The sequence below is a fragment of the Pempheris klunzingeri genome, chromosome 11, assembly GCF_042242105.1.
Source record: "Pempheris klunzingeri isolate RE-2024b chromosome 11, fPemKlu1.hap1, whole genome shotgun sequence".
NCBI classification, from domain to species: Eukaryota; Metazoa; Chordata; class Actinopteri; order Acropomatiformes; family Pempheridae; genus Pempheris; species Pempheris klunzingeri.
The window spans coordinates 16,398,926-16,413,806 of NC_092022.1; the positions used below are offsets into that span (position 1 = coordinate 16,398,926).

The 14,881-nt window shown below is 44.5% G+C and overlaps 1 protein-coding gene across 1 annotated transcript in view; it reads left to right on the top strand.

The window, feature by feature from the left end:
* The window catches only part of plxnd1 (plexin D1), a 59,344-nt gene extending 44,838 nt beyond the window's left edge, over positions 1 to 14,506 (top strand). The window contains exons 22-36 of the mRNA XM_070839886.1: positions 303 to 415; positions 1,468 to 1,572; positions 2,584 to 2,714; positions 3,859 to 4,057; positions 4,160 to 4,306; positions 4,464 to 4,620; positions 4,994 to 5,097; positions 6,919 to 6,982; positions 8,282 to 8,316; positions 8,933 to 9,037; positions 9,232 to 9,395; positions 9,486 to 9,633; positions 12,156 to 12,296; positions 12,413 to 12,487; positions 13,468 to 14,506. Of these exons, the coding sequence (XP_070695987.1) occupies positions 303 to 415; positions 1,468 to 1,572; positions 2,584 to 2,714; positions 3,859 to 4,057; positions 4,160 to 4,306; positions 4,464 to 4,620; positions 4,994 to 5,097; positions 6,919 to 6,982; positions 8,282 to 8,316; positions 8,933 to 9,037; positions 9,232 to 9,395; positions 9,486 to 9,633; positions 12,156 to 12,296; positions 12,413 to 12,487; positions 13,468 to 13,584 (1,805 nt within the window). The 3' untranslated portion in view covers positions 13,585 to 14,506. The remainder of the gene's footprint in view (positions 1 to 302; positions 416 to 1,467; positions 1,573 to 2,583; positions 2,715 to 3,858; positions 4,058 to 4,159; positions 4,307 to 4,463; positions 4,621 to 4,993; positions 5,098 to 6,918; positions 6,983 to 8,281; positions 8,317 to 8,932; positions 9,038 to 9,231; positions 9,396 to 9,485; positions 9,634 to 12,155; positions 12,297 to 12,412; positions 12,488 to 13,467) is intronic.
* Positions 14,507 to 14,881: the final 375 nt, after the last annotated feature.

Consider the following 14,881-nt stretch of genomic DNA (forward strand, 5'->3'; position numbering starts at 1 on the left):
CTGCACAATCTGGCAAAGAGAGAAAAAGAGAGGAAAAAAAATCAGCGGATCAGCATTTGGTATATTTTGGTATATGTGACATTAGATCTAGGAAATTAAATGATAACATTTCTGCGTCTGATTCTCACAGATCCCACAGCAGCCTGGGAGAGATGATTATTGCATTAGCCTGTGAACAGATTTCGGACTCATTTTGCTTAGCAACAAATGAAGTTCAAGAGGCCAGAAACAGGACTGAGGTTTCAGAACACTCCCGGGAGTCAAGCCCTTTTCTATTTTTTTTTTTTCTTTTGTCCTTTCAGGGTTTGCAGAGCTGCAGACGGACATGACAGACCTGACCAAGGAGCTGAATCGCAGCCAGGGCATCCCCTTTTTGGAGTACAAACAGTTCGTCACGCGCACATTCTTCCCCAAGGTGAGAAAGCCTATTTTTCCCAGCTATCTGATTTCAGCTGGCACACTGACAATACCATTTGTCTCAATGGGGTTTTAATATTTGTTTCCTTTCGTGTCCCATTTCACATGTCGCACTGCTTGTAATATGCAGGATAAAAATTCACCTTGGAACTTTAAAACGTACCCTAGATGGCGAGCGCTGTGTAGCTCTGTTAAGCACCCTGCAGGAGAGTTAATGTGTTCTCTGTAGGTAAGCATTTTTCTGATGGGTGATCCACCCTGAAGGTAGACTGTTGGTGGGTGTTTTTCCCCACTAATACAGACAGACACAACTCAGCGGGCTTTGTCTTCCAACCACAGGCATGGACCTTCAAGGAGACAGAACAATGGTGGGCACTGAGACAAGGAAACTTTCCCCCTGATTTCTCAAAACACACTCCTCACTCAGCTCACACACCCACACTGTTTTGCAAGGCTACATGCTTTTGCGCAACGGCAGCCGCGCCGGTTTGTTGCAGTGGACACTGGACACTGTTTTCTGTTGTGAAGGAAGTGAGTGGGGAGAGTGTTGAAAGCCTGCATGAAGCGGAACATAAATTCAAGCGTTGCTGCTTAAGTATCGTCTCTCCATATTTTTCCGCTAAGACTGCGAACACTCCACTCACGACCTTTTGTGCTCTTGTTTCTCCACGAGAGCTTCTGCTTCTCTTAGATTACACACACACACACAAAATAATGTTAGACACAGACACAGTTAGAATGCAAGCCAAACTTAGCTCTCCTGAAATGACTGTGTTGAAAGGCGGCCTCTTGGCTCTGGGTCAGTTTGTTTCTAAAGCCATTAAGGCACATGACATTTTGTGTCACGGTGTCATGTTTCCTTTTCATGGTCAGTCAGGGCCCATTCAGGGCCTCATCAAGAAATTCTGCCTGTTGGTTCCAGACTGCAAAATTACCACCAAAGTCTCCTGGCTGGCTCTTTTTGTTTTCCCTGTCTATCCATCTTCCTGTGTTTACAACTAGAGCTGACTTTGTATTACAGTTTTCTGTGTGTGTTTATGTGTGTTTCAGATGTGCTCCGATTACGAGAAGAGTCTGGTTCAGCCCGCCTACGAGAATGACGGTCTGGGCCCTCGAGCGCTGCCAGAGACCCACCCGCTGCTGCAGGACTGGCAGGTGAAGGGTTAAGCCATTAGGGTGTTAGGTTAGGTTGTGCCTTCTTCTGCCAGAGTGCCTTGATTTAGGCCCTTTTTCACTCCCTTGCCTCTCAACTGGGTCACACTGAAGCACATTAAGGTTTCACAGTGGGGTTGTTGTTGATTAGGAGTAAAGAAAAGCATATTGTGCATTTCTGCCTTTGTGTGCTTTTTATAATGTGTGTGTGTGGAGTGTGTCGGTGTGCTGTATGTGTTTGTGCGAACTCTTGTGTGATTGCATCTGAATACTAATGCATGTCAGTCAGTGGTTTCTAGAGAGCGAGACACAAAAAAACACGCTGCCCACCAAGTTGATGGCAGGTTGTTGACACACTTCCCACTGGCTCTTGGATAGCCGGACAGTACGCTTTTCATAGAAATCCATCTCCAGTTGGTGTGTGTGTGTGTGTGTGTGTTTGCGTGAATGCGTGCTGTGCTGAAAGTGAAGCACGTGCATGTGTGTGTGCACTTCGTTAGGAAGAGAGAAAGTAACGATTGCAGTGCTAGTTTTGGGTCGGCAGCCGGGGGAGCCTGTCTTACTGTGATGAAGTGCCTTGGATCCACATCGTCTTCCCAGGAAGTGTTTTCCAGGTCACAGCAAATAAATCTCACAGGCGGGCATTTATCTTAATGGACACCCCTGTTCTCCTTCTGTCAGGCAGCAAACCACACCATATGGCTGTAGTCCAGAGGGAAGACTTCATCACACTGCTGCTTAGTCGCACCTATAGATAGACCATACTCATTAAGTCGACTCGGCACATTTAGAGACAATCACACACAGTCAGGGACCGGAGCGGGAGATACAGATTCTGTAGAGAGAACCAGAGAGGGGGATGCCTAAAGAGGCGGAAAGAAGAGCTGTGATTGAGCGTGGGTCACTCGAGACAAGAGGTGGTGAAATAGATTAGGGAGGGAGCAGCAGGTGTGTAATGCATTTTAGCTGAAATCACACAGAGAGATAACTGTTTGATCCTCCCTCTGTCATCAGGCCAACAACACAACAAGGCCGAATGTAGAGGAGGGCATCACTCTGTTCTCCACTCTTCTCAATAACAAGCACTTCCTGGTCACCTTTGTCCACGCCTTGGAACAGCAGAAGGACTTTGCTGTACGAGACAGGTAAATGCATCAACTCGTGTATGTTTGGCAAGGACTGACTTTAGATTTTACAGATTTACTGGCACAGATTTAATTGCACTATACCAGTACCAGTGGATTTTTAATTGGTATCGCATCATATCTTGAGGTATTTTTAAAGCTGCTATAATCAATACTTTGTAATTAACAATGGATCTAATGACTACATGTACGTGAAAGGCATCGCCTGACTCTGCAGTTCCCCTCAGCTCTGCAGAGTATTTCAACACCTTTCAGCTCATTGTTTTGGTTTTATGGCCATGACTAGTTGACTCTCTCTCTCTCTGAGTCGCAGCTGACAGCTGTTCCTCTGAAAACCCACAGTCCACTACCTGCACAGCACCAAACAGCAAACAGACTATATTTGCAACTAGCAAAGTGACCAAAATGCAGTGGCCAGAAAATCAGTTCATGAAGGTTTAACTCTATAAAAAAATTGTAAATTAAGTGGAAAAATGATTTGAAATGCATTTCAATACAACTATAGCACCATCACTTAGATGACCAAAGTAGTAGTCTAAAAGAAAGCTATGAAAAACACTTTTGGTTGTGTTTATTGTGTATCTGTTATATTGCATTGCATCATACTGTATACAGTAGGTGTCTCTATTTTTAGTGTTTGCCAGAAGAGCTTCTTGTGGTTGAAATTGTCTGTAGCTGCTACACACAGCACAAAATATCTCAACAGTTCAGAAAAGTGTTTGCTTCAGCTTTATGATTACTCGGTCATTCCTCTGTGAAGCTGTTTTGGTCCTGATGTCCTAAAACTAGCAAGTCATTGTGGAGAATTAGAGAAAAATTCCAGAGGCAAGACCACATCCCCGTCCCCGTCCCTGTCCCCGCTCAGCGTCAGCACTTACTGACTGATGTGGCCCCCTTCTCCTGGATTAAAGGGGCTTTGTTGGGGAAATCCCCTGCACCTCTGGACTTACTCACCCAGACACTCACCACATTAGATCAGGCCTTTATTCGGCTGTGCAGTCACAGGTGCTGACAAAACCTTGTTGTTGTTTCTGTAATGTAGTTATTTTTAAATCTCCACTGACCACACACTGACAGGGCATGTTTGCAAGATCATGTTTTTGCTCATCTGTCTCCTCTCCTAATCTGTTTCCTCACCGCTCAGATGCAGCCTGGCGTCTCTGCTCACCATCGCCCTTCATGGTAAACTGGAGTACTACACCAGCATTATGAAAGATCTACTTGTTGACCTGATTGATGCTTCGGCTTCCAAGAACCCCAAACTGATGCTGCGCCGCACTGAGTCTGTCGTGGAGAAAATGCTGACCAACTGGATGTCCATCTGCATGTACAGCTACCTCAAGGTAAGGATGGAGAAGAAGGAGGCTCAGTTATAAAGCAGGCTTGAGTAAAAATCATTACCACCGCCCTGATGTTTGACTTCAACTCTCTGGTATGTTCTTCAGGAAACAGTGGGTGAGCCTTTCTTCCTGCTGCTGTGTGCGATCAAGCAGCAGATTAACAAGGGCTCCATAGACGCCATCACGGGGAAGGCCCGCTACACCCTCAATGAGGAGTGGCTGCTCCGCGAGAATGTGGAGGCCAAGCCGCAGGTCTGATTCTTCATCTTCACTCTGTTCTGCTTTATAGAGCTCAGAGGTCAATGTCAAACTCACGCCTTTAATTCAGTTGACTGCCAGGAAGTTTCAGTCATACTCAACATTTTTTTTTCAAAGTTTGAAATGTATTGCTGTCTGTTTGCTTTTGCAGAACATCAATGTGTCCTTCCAGGGCTGTGGCATGGACTCGCTGTCTGTCAGGGTCATGAATACAGACACAATCTGCCAGGTCAAGGAAAAAATCCTTGAGGCCTTTTATAAAAACCTGCCATTCTCCCAGTGGCCCCGAGCAGAGGATGTAGACCTGGGTAAGAGCATATTTTCTCTGATTATTTTCATCCTTTCCCCATCCAAACTCTCCGCGATATAGTAATCTCCTTTGCAAAAGGTCAGTTCCTCTCATGAAGCTCAGCTAACCTGAGGCTGCAATATAATAAATGACAGAATGCATCGAGGAGAGTGTACGGTCATAATCACAAAGAGTTATTGCTTTCAAAAGCTGCGGAGCCTGCAGAGCTGATTTGATTAATGGCCCAAGAATATTTCCACAGGTCGTGACACAGAAAGTTAGAGCACTGTCTCACATATTATTTTCCAAATTTAGGATGAAATTGTTTAATATCGCTCTCCTCCCTTCTGCTGTATCCTTCCTGTTCCCTCACCCACCCGTCCTTCCTTCAGAGTGGTTTGACTCTGGCAGCAACAGTAAGCTGCTGCAGGACCTGGATAACTCCTCAGTGATGGAGGATGGCAGGAAGAAGCTCAACACGGTCTTCCATTACCAGGTGTGTGTGTGTGTGTGTGTGTGTGTGTGTTTGTGTGAGGCCACTGTGGTGAGTGCTGTCATGGCGTACCTGTATATCCCTGATATTGTAACAGCAACAGCGGGGGTGTTGAAGGTGAGAACTCCTTATAAATGGTGTCACTGGCTGTCCATGGGTGGGAGGATACTCTGGGTTTGTACTGTAGGCTGTACACAGTTGGTCAGTGCTTCTTTTGGTGTTCATCTGCTGTTATATGATGTTATGCAGAGGTTATTTAAAGCAGCATAGATGTAGCAGAGCTGCTGCTTTTATACTGTTCCTATGCAGTGTCTGAATGTAGACCCAGAGTGTATGATATTACAGTAGTTAGGTAAAATCATGTTATTTTACCATACATGATTTATGCTCATGATTTTATTACTTGTCACAACATTTTAATCTCAACTTAAAGATCCCCTCCAAACATGTTTTAAAACTTGGAACAGTAATTTGTGCCTAATGTGTTTTTCTCGACAAAGAAGATAACCCGCCTTATTAAAAATTCCTCACATTATATTCCTACTGCTTTTACCTAATTGAAAAACCCAGAATCTATGAATATGCAAATATTGTTCATTTCAAAAGTTTCAAGAGAAATTGAATAGATGCTCCCAAAAAGACCATTTATTAAGAACAATTATTTATTATTCGTAAACAACTTAACAGATGAGATTCAAGGTGAGCAGAGAGAAACTTTCCCTGTTCAGCAGCTCAGCGTCAAAACAAACTCTGCACATATGTCATTCAGCACAGTGAAGGTCAAGCATCACACAAGTGAGAAACATGTTTTTGAGATGAGGGGGGCTTAAATGAATTAAATCTTGTATTAACTGTAAAAGACAAAGTCATTAATGATTGAAGTTGTTAGCGAGACAGCTTGACACTTGGCTGAGTACTTGTAAATGAGAAACTAATGACTTTGCAAAATGTTTATTCAGAAGTTGGATGTTTGACCTTCACTGTGCAAAGTTTGACACTAGAACTCACCTCATATCTCAGCTGAACGTGTTTAAGTACCAACAAGATCTTGTGATATCAAAACTAGTTTGGAAACTGAGTCTGATGATAAACTAACACAGGTGTGATGTGGAAACATTATTATTATCATTACACACATCAGGTATTACAAATATATTCATCAAAGTACATCATATAATTTACTTTTACTTACACAATAATGCAGGAAATGTAAGAATTGTGAATTACATTTGCAACAAATGTATTGTAAATAAGGAAAGAATACAGATGCGTTATTTTTAATGGTCATAATAAAGTTTTAGCAAACTTTTCTTATAAAGAAAAATCACTAAGAAATAAGGACGGTGTTATATGTGGTATCCCAGTAAGACTTTCTTTATGTGTGTATGTGTGTTTGCTTATGTCCAAGTTCATTTGTGCGTGAGTAAACAGTCGTTCAGTGACCCTCGGCCTTTGACTTTTTACCTGTACTTGTTAAGTGCTCTGTTTAGTTTTTGCTGAGCCATGGGGACAGAGCTGTGAAAGCAGTGAGCTGCAGCGTGTACTAACAGTCCGGGTTCACTGGCAAGGCTGTTCAATCCATTTCACTGCGGGTTGACTTTAATGAGCCCGGCCAGGCTCCTGCAGACTTGCCACCACTCTAGATGCACGCAAGACTGACACACATGCACACACACAAACATACGCACCTCTCAACACCACAATCCCTCGAGGGCATGCTTAATGATGCTTTTCTGGTGCACCCGAGCTCACCCCTGACCCTGTGCCCCCTGTCCTCTCTCTCGTCGTCGTCCCCCCCCCCCCTCTCCTTCTCTCCCTTCACAGATCCCGGAGGGGGCATCACTGGCCATGAGCATGAAAGACAAGAAAGAGAACACCCTGGGGAGAGGTACGTCACCTTCAAACACACCCACTCCCTGTTGCTTTGTCACACACACTCACCCACGCTTCTTGGATAAATACACACACTCACTCGATCACAGGAAACAGCACATGCTTAGCTGATCACGAGAACATGATACGGTCATGTAAACATGCATGAAACTACACACCCTCTGGTCCCCAAAAAGACACAGCGGATATAAATCACAACACCTACCCTCCTGCTTTGCACAGGAGTTATGCTACCGCTTCATTCAGACCTGTTTTTCTGTGTTATGGATGTATTCCATTAGCGAATGTCAGCTTATGGGAATAAATGCGACGCAAGTTGGCCTATTGTCCAGCCTCAACACACAATATTACGACTGCCCTGCCTGTTGACAGATGAGTTTACATGCAGCCTTTAATGGGCTTGTCCATTTGTTGTCCAGGGTCTACCTTACATAATCAGTACCAGACCAGAGCTCAGTTCTGCTCAGGCTCTGTCCATCAAAGCCTCTCCTCTCATTCATTCTGGGCCAAAAATAGGCTTATGTGGACCAAACCTGGCTCTGGCTTCAAAGCGTCAAGGGGGTGTTATGAGCCTGTAGTGCTCCCTGGCTAATATAAAACACTGTCCTGCCTGCCTGTGATCAGTGTTGAGGGTCTGGACTGAGGCCCGCTGGGCAGGAGCATCTCTGGCAGAGCAGTCTGTAATGAGAACACATTCACTATGCTTTTGTGTGTGCGTTTGTGTGTGTATTTGCACAAATGCCTGCCTTTGTTTTTGCTGGTGTGTGTGTGTGTGTGTGTATAGTCATTAACTGTATTTGTGTCTGCTTTGAGTTCATATTTGGACATGTGTCTACATGTTTTCACAAATTCATACCTGTTCCTGCGTTTGTATGACCGCGTTGTGTTTACATCTATATATAAACCGGCAAGATTTAATGCTCTTTCCCAGCGTTGGCCGAGCATTACCATCTCATTACACCGGCTCCAGAACCAATCACAGACTCCGTGTGTCTGTCTCCCCTAATCTCTCTCCTTTCTCTCTCCTTTCGCTCGTAATCTTTCTCTTTCATTCTCTCAGACAGCTCCCCTCCCCTACCGGCCCACAGTCCACCTTAATCACTTTCTCCTCTCGCATGTACTCTATCTCCCTTGCTCTCCTGTCAATCTCCCAGTGGTTTTTTTTTCCCTCCTATCTGTCACACTCCTCTGTGCCCCCTCCTCCTGTCTCCTCTCATTCTCTCAGGTCTCCACCTTGCTGATTGCACATTGTTTCATTCTGTACGTTTCTTTTTTTGTCTCTCTCTCTCCGTAGTTAAAGATCTGGATACAGAAAAGTATGTACACTTGGTGAGTATCTCCTCATAGATAATCAGCGTGACTCTCTATAAGTGTGCGTTTCCTGTGTGCGCCCCTGTTGTCAGCCCAGAGCCGGCCAGGCAACACAGAGAATGGGGGTGAATGGAGGTGAAAAGGAAAGGTGCTGAGAGGACATGACAGCACTAATTCCGCTTAAGCTCTTTTATAAACGTCAGCCAAGATATGGGCCCTTTGACTTTAAAATAATGAGTTCCTTGGAACACAATTTGCCGGGTGAATAGTTAGTTTTAAGGACAGTTCTGTAGCCATTTTTTGACACAACTAGGTGGATTTTGACTGCTTCTTTCTTCTCTCCACCTTATGTAGACCTGTATGAGCAAGACAGAAACATGATCCAGCACACAGCAACCAAAGAAAATCATGAAAATTTCCAAACTGCCATCACTTCCTCAATTCTGTATATTATGTACCGTCTCAAAATACCCTGATGTGGTCTCAGGATCATGTGTCTAATGCAAGAAACAGAAAATTCCCCTCTGACAACTGAGACAGCAGAGACAGTAGAGCATTCATTTAGTTGCTTGTGAGGGGGTTTATTACTTCAGTGTGTGTGCAGTGTGTTGACCTTTGGCCTCTGCTTTTCCAGGTCCTACCTCATGATGAGCTAATGGAGACCAAGAAGTCACACAGGCACAGCCACCGCAAGAAGGTCCTGCCTGAAATCTACCTGACGCGCCTGCTGTCTACCAAGGTAAACACCAGCAACAAGAGGCTGTTTGTCTCCACTACAAAGAGGCTTATGTTACAGCTCGATATTTAAGCCCTCTTTCTATTTCTTGGTTTTATGTCCCATATTAGCCTCAGGAGCCGTCTAGAAATTCCAACATCCCATGAAACCACGTCTCTGCGTATGTATGAGCAGCCTTTTTTTCTTTGCCTCCGCAGGGAACTCTTCAGAAGTTCTTGGATGACCTCTTTCAAGCCATCCTCAGCATCCCTCCGGACCGCCCCCCTCTGGCTGTCAAATATTTCTTTGACTTCTTGGAGGAGCAGGCTGACAAACGGGGCATCACGGACCCAGACACCCTGCACATCTGGAAAACCAACAGGTCGACTAAACTCTGTGATTTAAGTCCCTTTTGGTCACCTCCCAGTGCAAGTGCAAGGTTTTAAAAGCTTATTTCTGCCTCTCTACACAGTTTACCTCTGCGTTTCTGGGTAAATATCCTGAAGAATCCTCAGTTTGTGTTTGACATCGATAAGACGGATCACATGGACGCCTGTCTGTCTGTCATCGCCCAGGCCTTCATAGATGCCTGCTCTATTTCTGACCTGCAGCTTGGCAAGGTGAGATTATTTATCCATTTACCTACTGTATATATCTATTTAAATGCTCCCGTCCCTGAGACAAAATTCTAACCTATGTTTCTTTATGTATTTGGCAAACTGGCACCATAAGAGTAAGCAGAATTAGCTACGTGCAGTTGTCTGCAATGTACCCATGGATGCACAGGCAACTATCCCTGGTTTACTTTGGTATTGAAGAATGTGAAAGTGAAAAATGTAATGATTCTCAGGAAAGTCCTTACATGGAGCATCTTTGTCTATGATTTCTATTCATATGATTATGGACATTTGTTCATGATGTACATTGGCAATGATATTATCATTGGGAAGTGTACACTGACTCAAAAAAGATATGTGCCTCAGCTCTGCCTGTTAAGTTATGATTCCAACAAGCAGCACACATTTTTATGCACTTTTTCCTTTTACCTCATATGGTATCTTTGCCTCATGTCTTTCCCTCCGCATCCTTCTGAGAAGGTTTTCAAACTGTGAGGTTTGAAAACCTCTAATCTACCGTGCAACATCTATGTATCATATCTACCTGATTATTACTGATTACTGGTTATTTAATACATAGAAACATGTATTTATGTATCAGATTTGTTCAGTTGTCTATGAATGTATCTACCAAACGCACACATGTGTACACAATTCCCAAGTTCCCCTGTGAAGCCTTCAGACTGTCAGCTCCATCTACCTCTCCTCATGTTATTTCAGCAGAGTTGGCTGATCCAAGGTCATGAGCACCAGGGATCTCCTCTTTGGCTGTGTGTGGGTGCATGTGTGTCTGTGTGTGTGTAGGCGTGCATATGACTGTCTGTCTGTCTGCGTCTGTGTATGCGTGTGTGTGTGTGTGCGTGCTTGCATGTCAATGTCCTCACTGCTCACAAATCCGTCTCATCCCTCAGACACCGTGACCCTGACCATGCTCTGCTTCCTGTCTCTCTCTGACTGGCTTCCTCCCTGGAGGGAGCCGAGGACTCATCAAATAATGCTCCTCTTTCACTAAGAAATAGTCTGATTTATATACTTCAGTTCAGTGCCAAAGAGCCAGTGCACTCATGGCAGCAGTATTCACATGTACATGCAGGCAGGTACATACATATGGATGCAAAGAAATGCATAAATCCTTGCACAGAGTGTGTCTGCAGCCTCCTCATTAACATATCGCATCTGGCTCTGCATGTATTGTGGAGTCACTAGGTTCAAGGATATGGCTGCATTTTGTCCTGTAGGTCAAGGAGACTGACATGACACACCTCTACATTTTCCTCTGGTGTTTACAGTCGCTTGTTTGTGCATGTGCATGTGCACGAGCGTGAGTGATGGCCTCGGGACAGGGCAGTGAAGGGGCATGGATTAGCAGGAGCATAGCAGGGGTGAGAGAGAGGGGTAGGAAACTAAGCAATGCTTGCTGTTTCCACGGAAACCTTCTTATCTGGCAAGATGCAGACATGGAGGGCCACGAGGTCACTGGGGGGTTACCAGGCAGATGGGTGAACAGCAGGAAGTGACCTTGCGGACAGGAAGAGAGAGGGTTCCCTATCAGAAGGACCGACCATGGCCACTCTGCCAGCACCTTAAACACGCAAACAAACGCACGTATTAGGTGACACAAATAACTCATGACACATAGAAATATTAAGGTGCACTGTAAGCACATTCACTGATGCTGAAAGCTGTAGCTGGCCGTCTCTTTTTCCCTGTCCTAGTTTCTCTCCGTCCCTTTCTCTCTCGCACACACACAGCTCACAAAGGCCTACACACACTCGCTTGCAACAGTAGTCACCACTAATACCTGAGTATGCCCACAACCTCTTAGCCCCGCTACTTTTATTCCCGCTTGAATAAGCACCAGTGCGAGAGCTTGAAGTGACTGTGGAGAGAGTGGCAGAGGTATGAAGGAATATTGTTTATACTGGAATTTTCCTTCTCTGGCTCTGAGTGTTTGAGTCTTCTGTTGTGTAGAAAGGAAACTGTTCCCTCCCCCTATTGTCTCACTTAAGGCTGGTGTAGATTGGCCCATTAACAAATACCATCAAGTCTCACTGAACAGCTCCTTATTAGGATGTTAGCAGCTGATTACAGACTGAAAAAAAAACTGAGGTCCAGTACTTAATTATTAATACACAAATTAATACCCTCAGAGTAGCGTTAAAGGTTAAAGTTGGACCATGAGAATCGCAGTGGTTATAGTCACATGTTCCATACACCCTCCAGTCATGCCTATGACAACAACTGACCTCTGCATCCTTGCTGCTACAGTGCTTTCAGCCTCCTCCTGTTTTAGCATTTAGTTGTACATGACTTCTGAACATTTTTAACATGTGTTCATGTTCATCAAATGTTGTGTATCTCAGGCTCTGCCAGTGGGGTTTGCGGAGCTCAGGGACAATCACTGTTAAGCTTGCTCAGATTTGCTCCTTTGCATCACATGAACACAGCCACACTGGCCCACTAAAAATGCATGTAGCTGCAATAAATAGTTAACTCTTTCCCGACTGAAATGTGTTTTTTTTCAGGACTCCCCTACCAACAAGCTGCTGTATGCCAAGGAGATTCCTGAGTATAAGAAGAGAGTGCAGTGCTACTACCAGCAGATACAGGAAATGTCACCTCTCAGCGAGCAGGAGATGAATGCTCACCTGGCTGAGGAGTCAAGAGTGAGTAAAGTGTTAAGAACATCCTTGTGTGTTAGTCATCTGGTTTAGCAAAACACTGTAATTACATGCATGTTTATTTGGGAACTGAATCTAACAGTTTGTTTTCCGCCTTGTAGAAATACAGAAACGATTTCAACACCAACTTGGCCTTGACTGAAATCTACAAATATGCCAAGAGATACAGAAACCAGGTAAGACAAGAGATTCTAACGTTCCTTGTCTGACTTTCTGATTCAGATTAGATATGTTACTCATGTTTGAACTGGCCCTTTTCTACCACCTCAGCCGATCCCTCTTGCTGTTTCACAGACGGGTATCAGACCATGACGTATCGGCGTGGAATATCATGTGCATGTCGAGAGATGTAGCACACTGTAAACAACATTACACCATGTCTCTCAGTGGCCTGATCAAATATCTGCACTCATAACTATTTGCTGCTCTTAGAGCAGAAATAATCAGATATGAACTATTTTTCCCGCAGCAGCCACCATTTTATGTGTCCAATCCTCCCATCCAGCCCACATATACCTTTCACTTTATGCAAACAATGCGCTGTTTACCCCCTCTTCAGCCGCTGCCCGTATCTGTTTGATGATGCAGTGAAGTTGCTGCCTCATATCTCCTGTTTCTCTTTGAACTACCCCCCCATGTTTCCTTGCTGTGACTATTCTCAGGAGAGGCTTAGTCAGTGATGACTGTGCCTTAATGGAGCACCCTCATGATAATACCATTTAGCTGCTCTCCTCTGTCATGCTACTGTACTGACGTGGGCCAAGGGCTTAGACTCTGATTCACAGAGCCGTGTGAATGGCCCCTGATTGCCTATTCTCTCGCCCCAGCTCAGTTCGCTCTGCCTGGTAGCGCACTGCTGCTAAGAGCCCATAAATCCCACTGACACGGTGACAACTATTGGGCATGAATAACAGAGCAGATGTGGGTTTTGTAAATATGTGAAGAGCAAACGCTTTTGTGGTGTGGAGGCATGCGTGAAGGCATGAGAAGAGGCTGAAGCACTTCAGTTGTTCCTCTGTTGCCCTCCCTTTCTCTCGTTTGTCTTTCTATGTCCAGACAGGTGCCTCTTTTTTCCTAGTTAGATAGATGCATGAATGCTCAGAAGCCACTGAATGTCATCTTTGTTGTGTTTTTCTTTTCTGCCTCCCTCGGTCAGGTGGTGAGTGCTCTGGAGTCTAACCCCACTGCACGTCGCACTCAGCTGCACCACAAGTTCGAGCAGGTCATTGCCCTTGTGGAGGACAACATCTACGAGTGCTGCAGTGAAGCCTGAACCTGCCAGTGTCTTTTCTACTAGCCATCTCTTTCTCCTGCTGACAGCTGCCTTTCTCCTACCTACATACTTACATGGGAACATCGGCCACTGAGGAGTTAGCCTTCATAAGTGTCGTTATTGTTCCCGCCAACTGTAAGAAGCATGAAAAGCGGCAGAGCAAAAGACTTAAACCTGCCTTTCAAGCATCATACATTTGCAAGGTATTCCTCCTCTCATCTGGGAATACCAAGCAATTTTCCCAAATCATTCCCCATCACAGGGGCAGAATTCCAGTCTGGCTCAGCTATGCTTTAGAGGGAAGGTGTGGGAGCTTGGATATGAAGCTTTCTCTGGATGTCTTTACAGTTACTGGGACCTACAGTAAGCCCTGGCGGCAATCTTAACGCACTGAACCCTTTTCTTAAGGGAACGAGCCAATGATGCACTGTACTGTATTATAATGTCCATAGCAATATTTATAGATGTGTTATAATGCTTTCAGTGGCCTGTTCATCAGGATGAGTAGCAAGGACTGTGATAAGCTCCTCCAATCTCCTAAAACCTGCAACGGTCTCAGGTGTGACTGGTGAAGACCATCGGTCCCATCGGTGCTTTGAACAATATGTCCCAATGTGCTTTGCAGGTTGATGATGGGTTGAGGAGGAGTGGTGAAGAGGACAATAAATGACTGAAATGTATTAAATCAGACGTAATGTAGTTCACTGGGAAGAGCTGCATCAGTATAGAAGTGTTGATCAGTGTGCTTGTAAACGAATGATTTTCATGTTGGTTCCAAACCAATGTAAAAGAGGGAAATTTACATTTATGAGAAAAAAAATCAAGCTCAATATAATCTGAGGAGAGACTGTATTTGTGATGCCAAATGACTTGTCAGAGTTTGTGAAATAAATTACAGTATTTAGGATTTTAATGTGTCCAATGATGACAATGTTTCAATGTCTCAAAGTGCTTCATTTGTAAGTGCATTACAGCGTTGCCGATTCTAACAACATTTGAAAACCATTAAAATTTGGCTTGCCACCCAAAAGGCCGCAAACAAGCATCTGGAACTTCTCAGAAAGCCTTGTAAAGGTTCTCATGAAAAAGCGAATGAGGAAAAAGTCGTGCAGACATTTAGCTTTGTTTTTATTGCAGTACACAAAACAACTTCCACAAGATCCTAGCCTTTACACAATGAACAGTATGATATATCTTTAATAAACACACTGACATTCCGACATACATTCAAACACATAAACATCCACCACACGTACACACACGCACTCGCGCACACACACACACACACACACACACA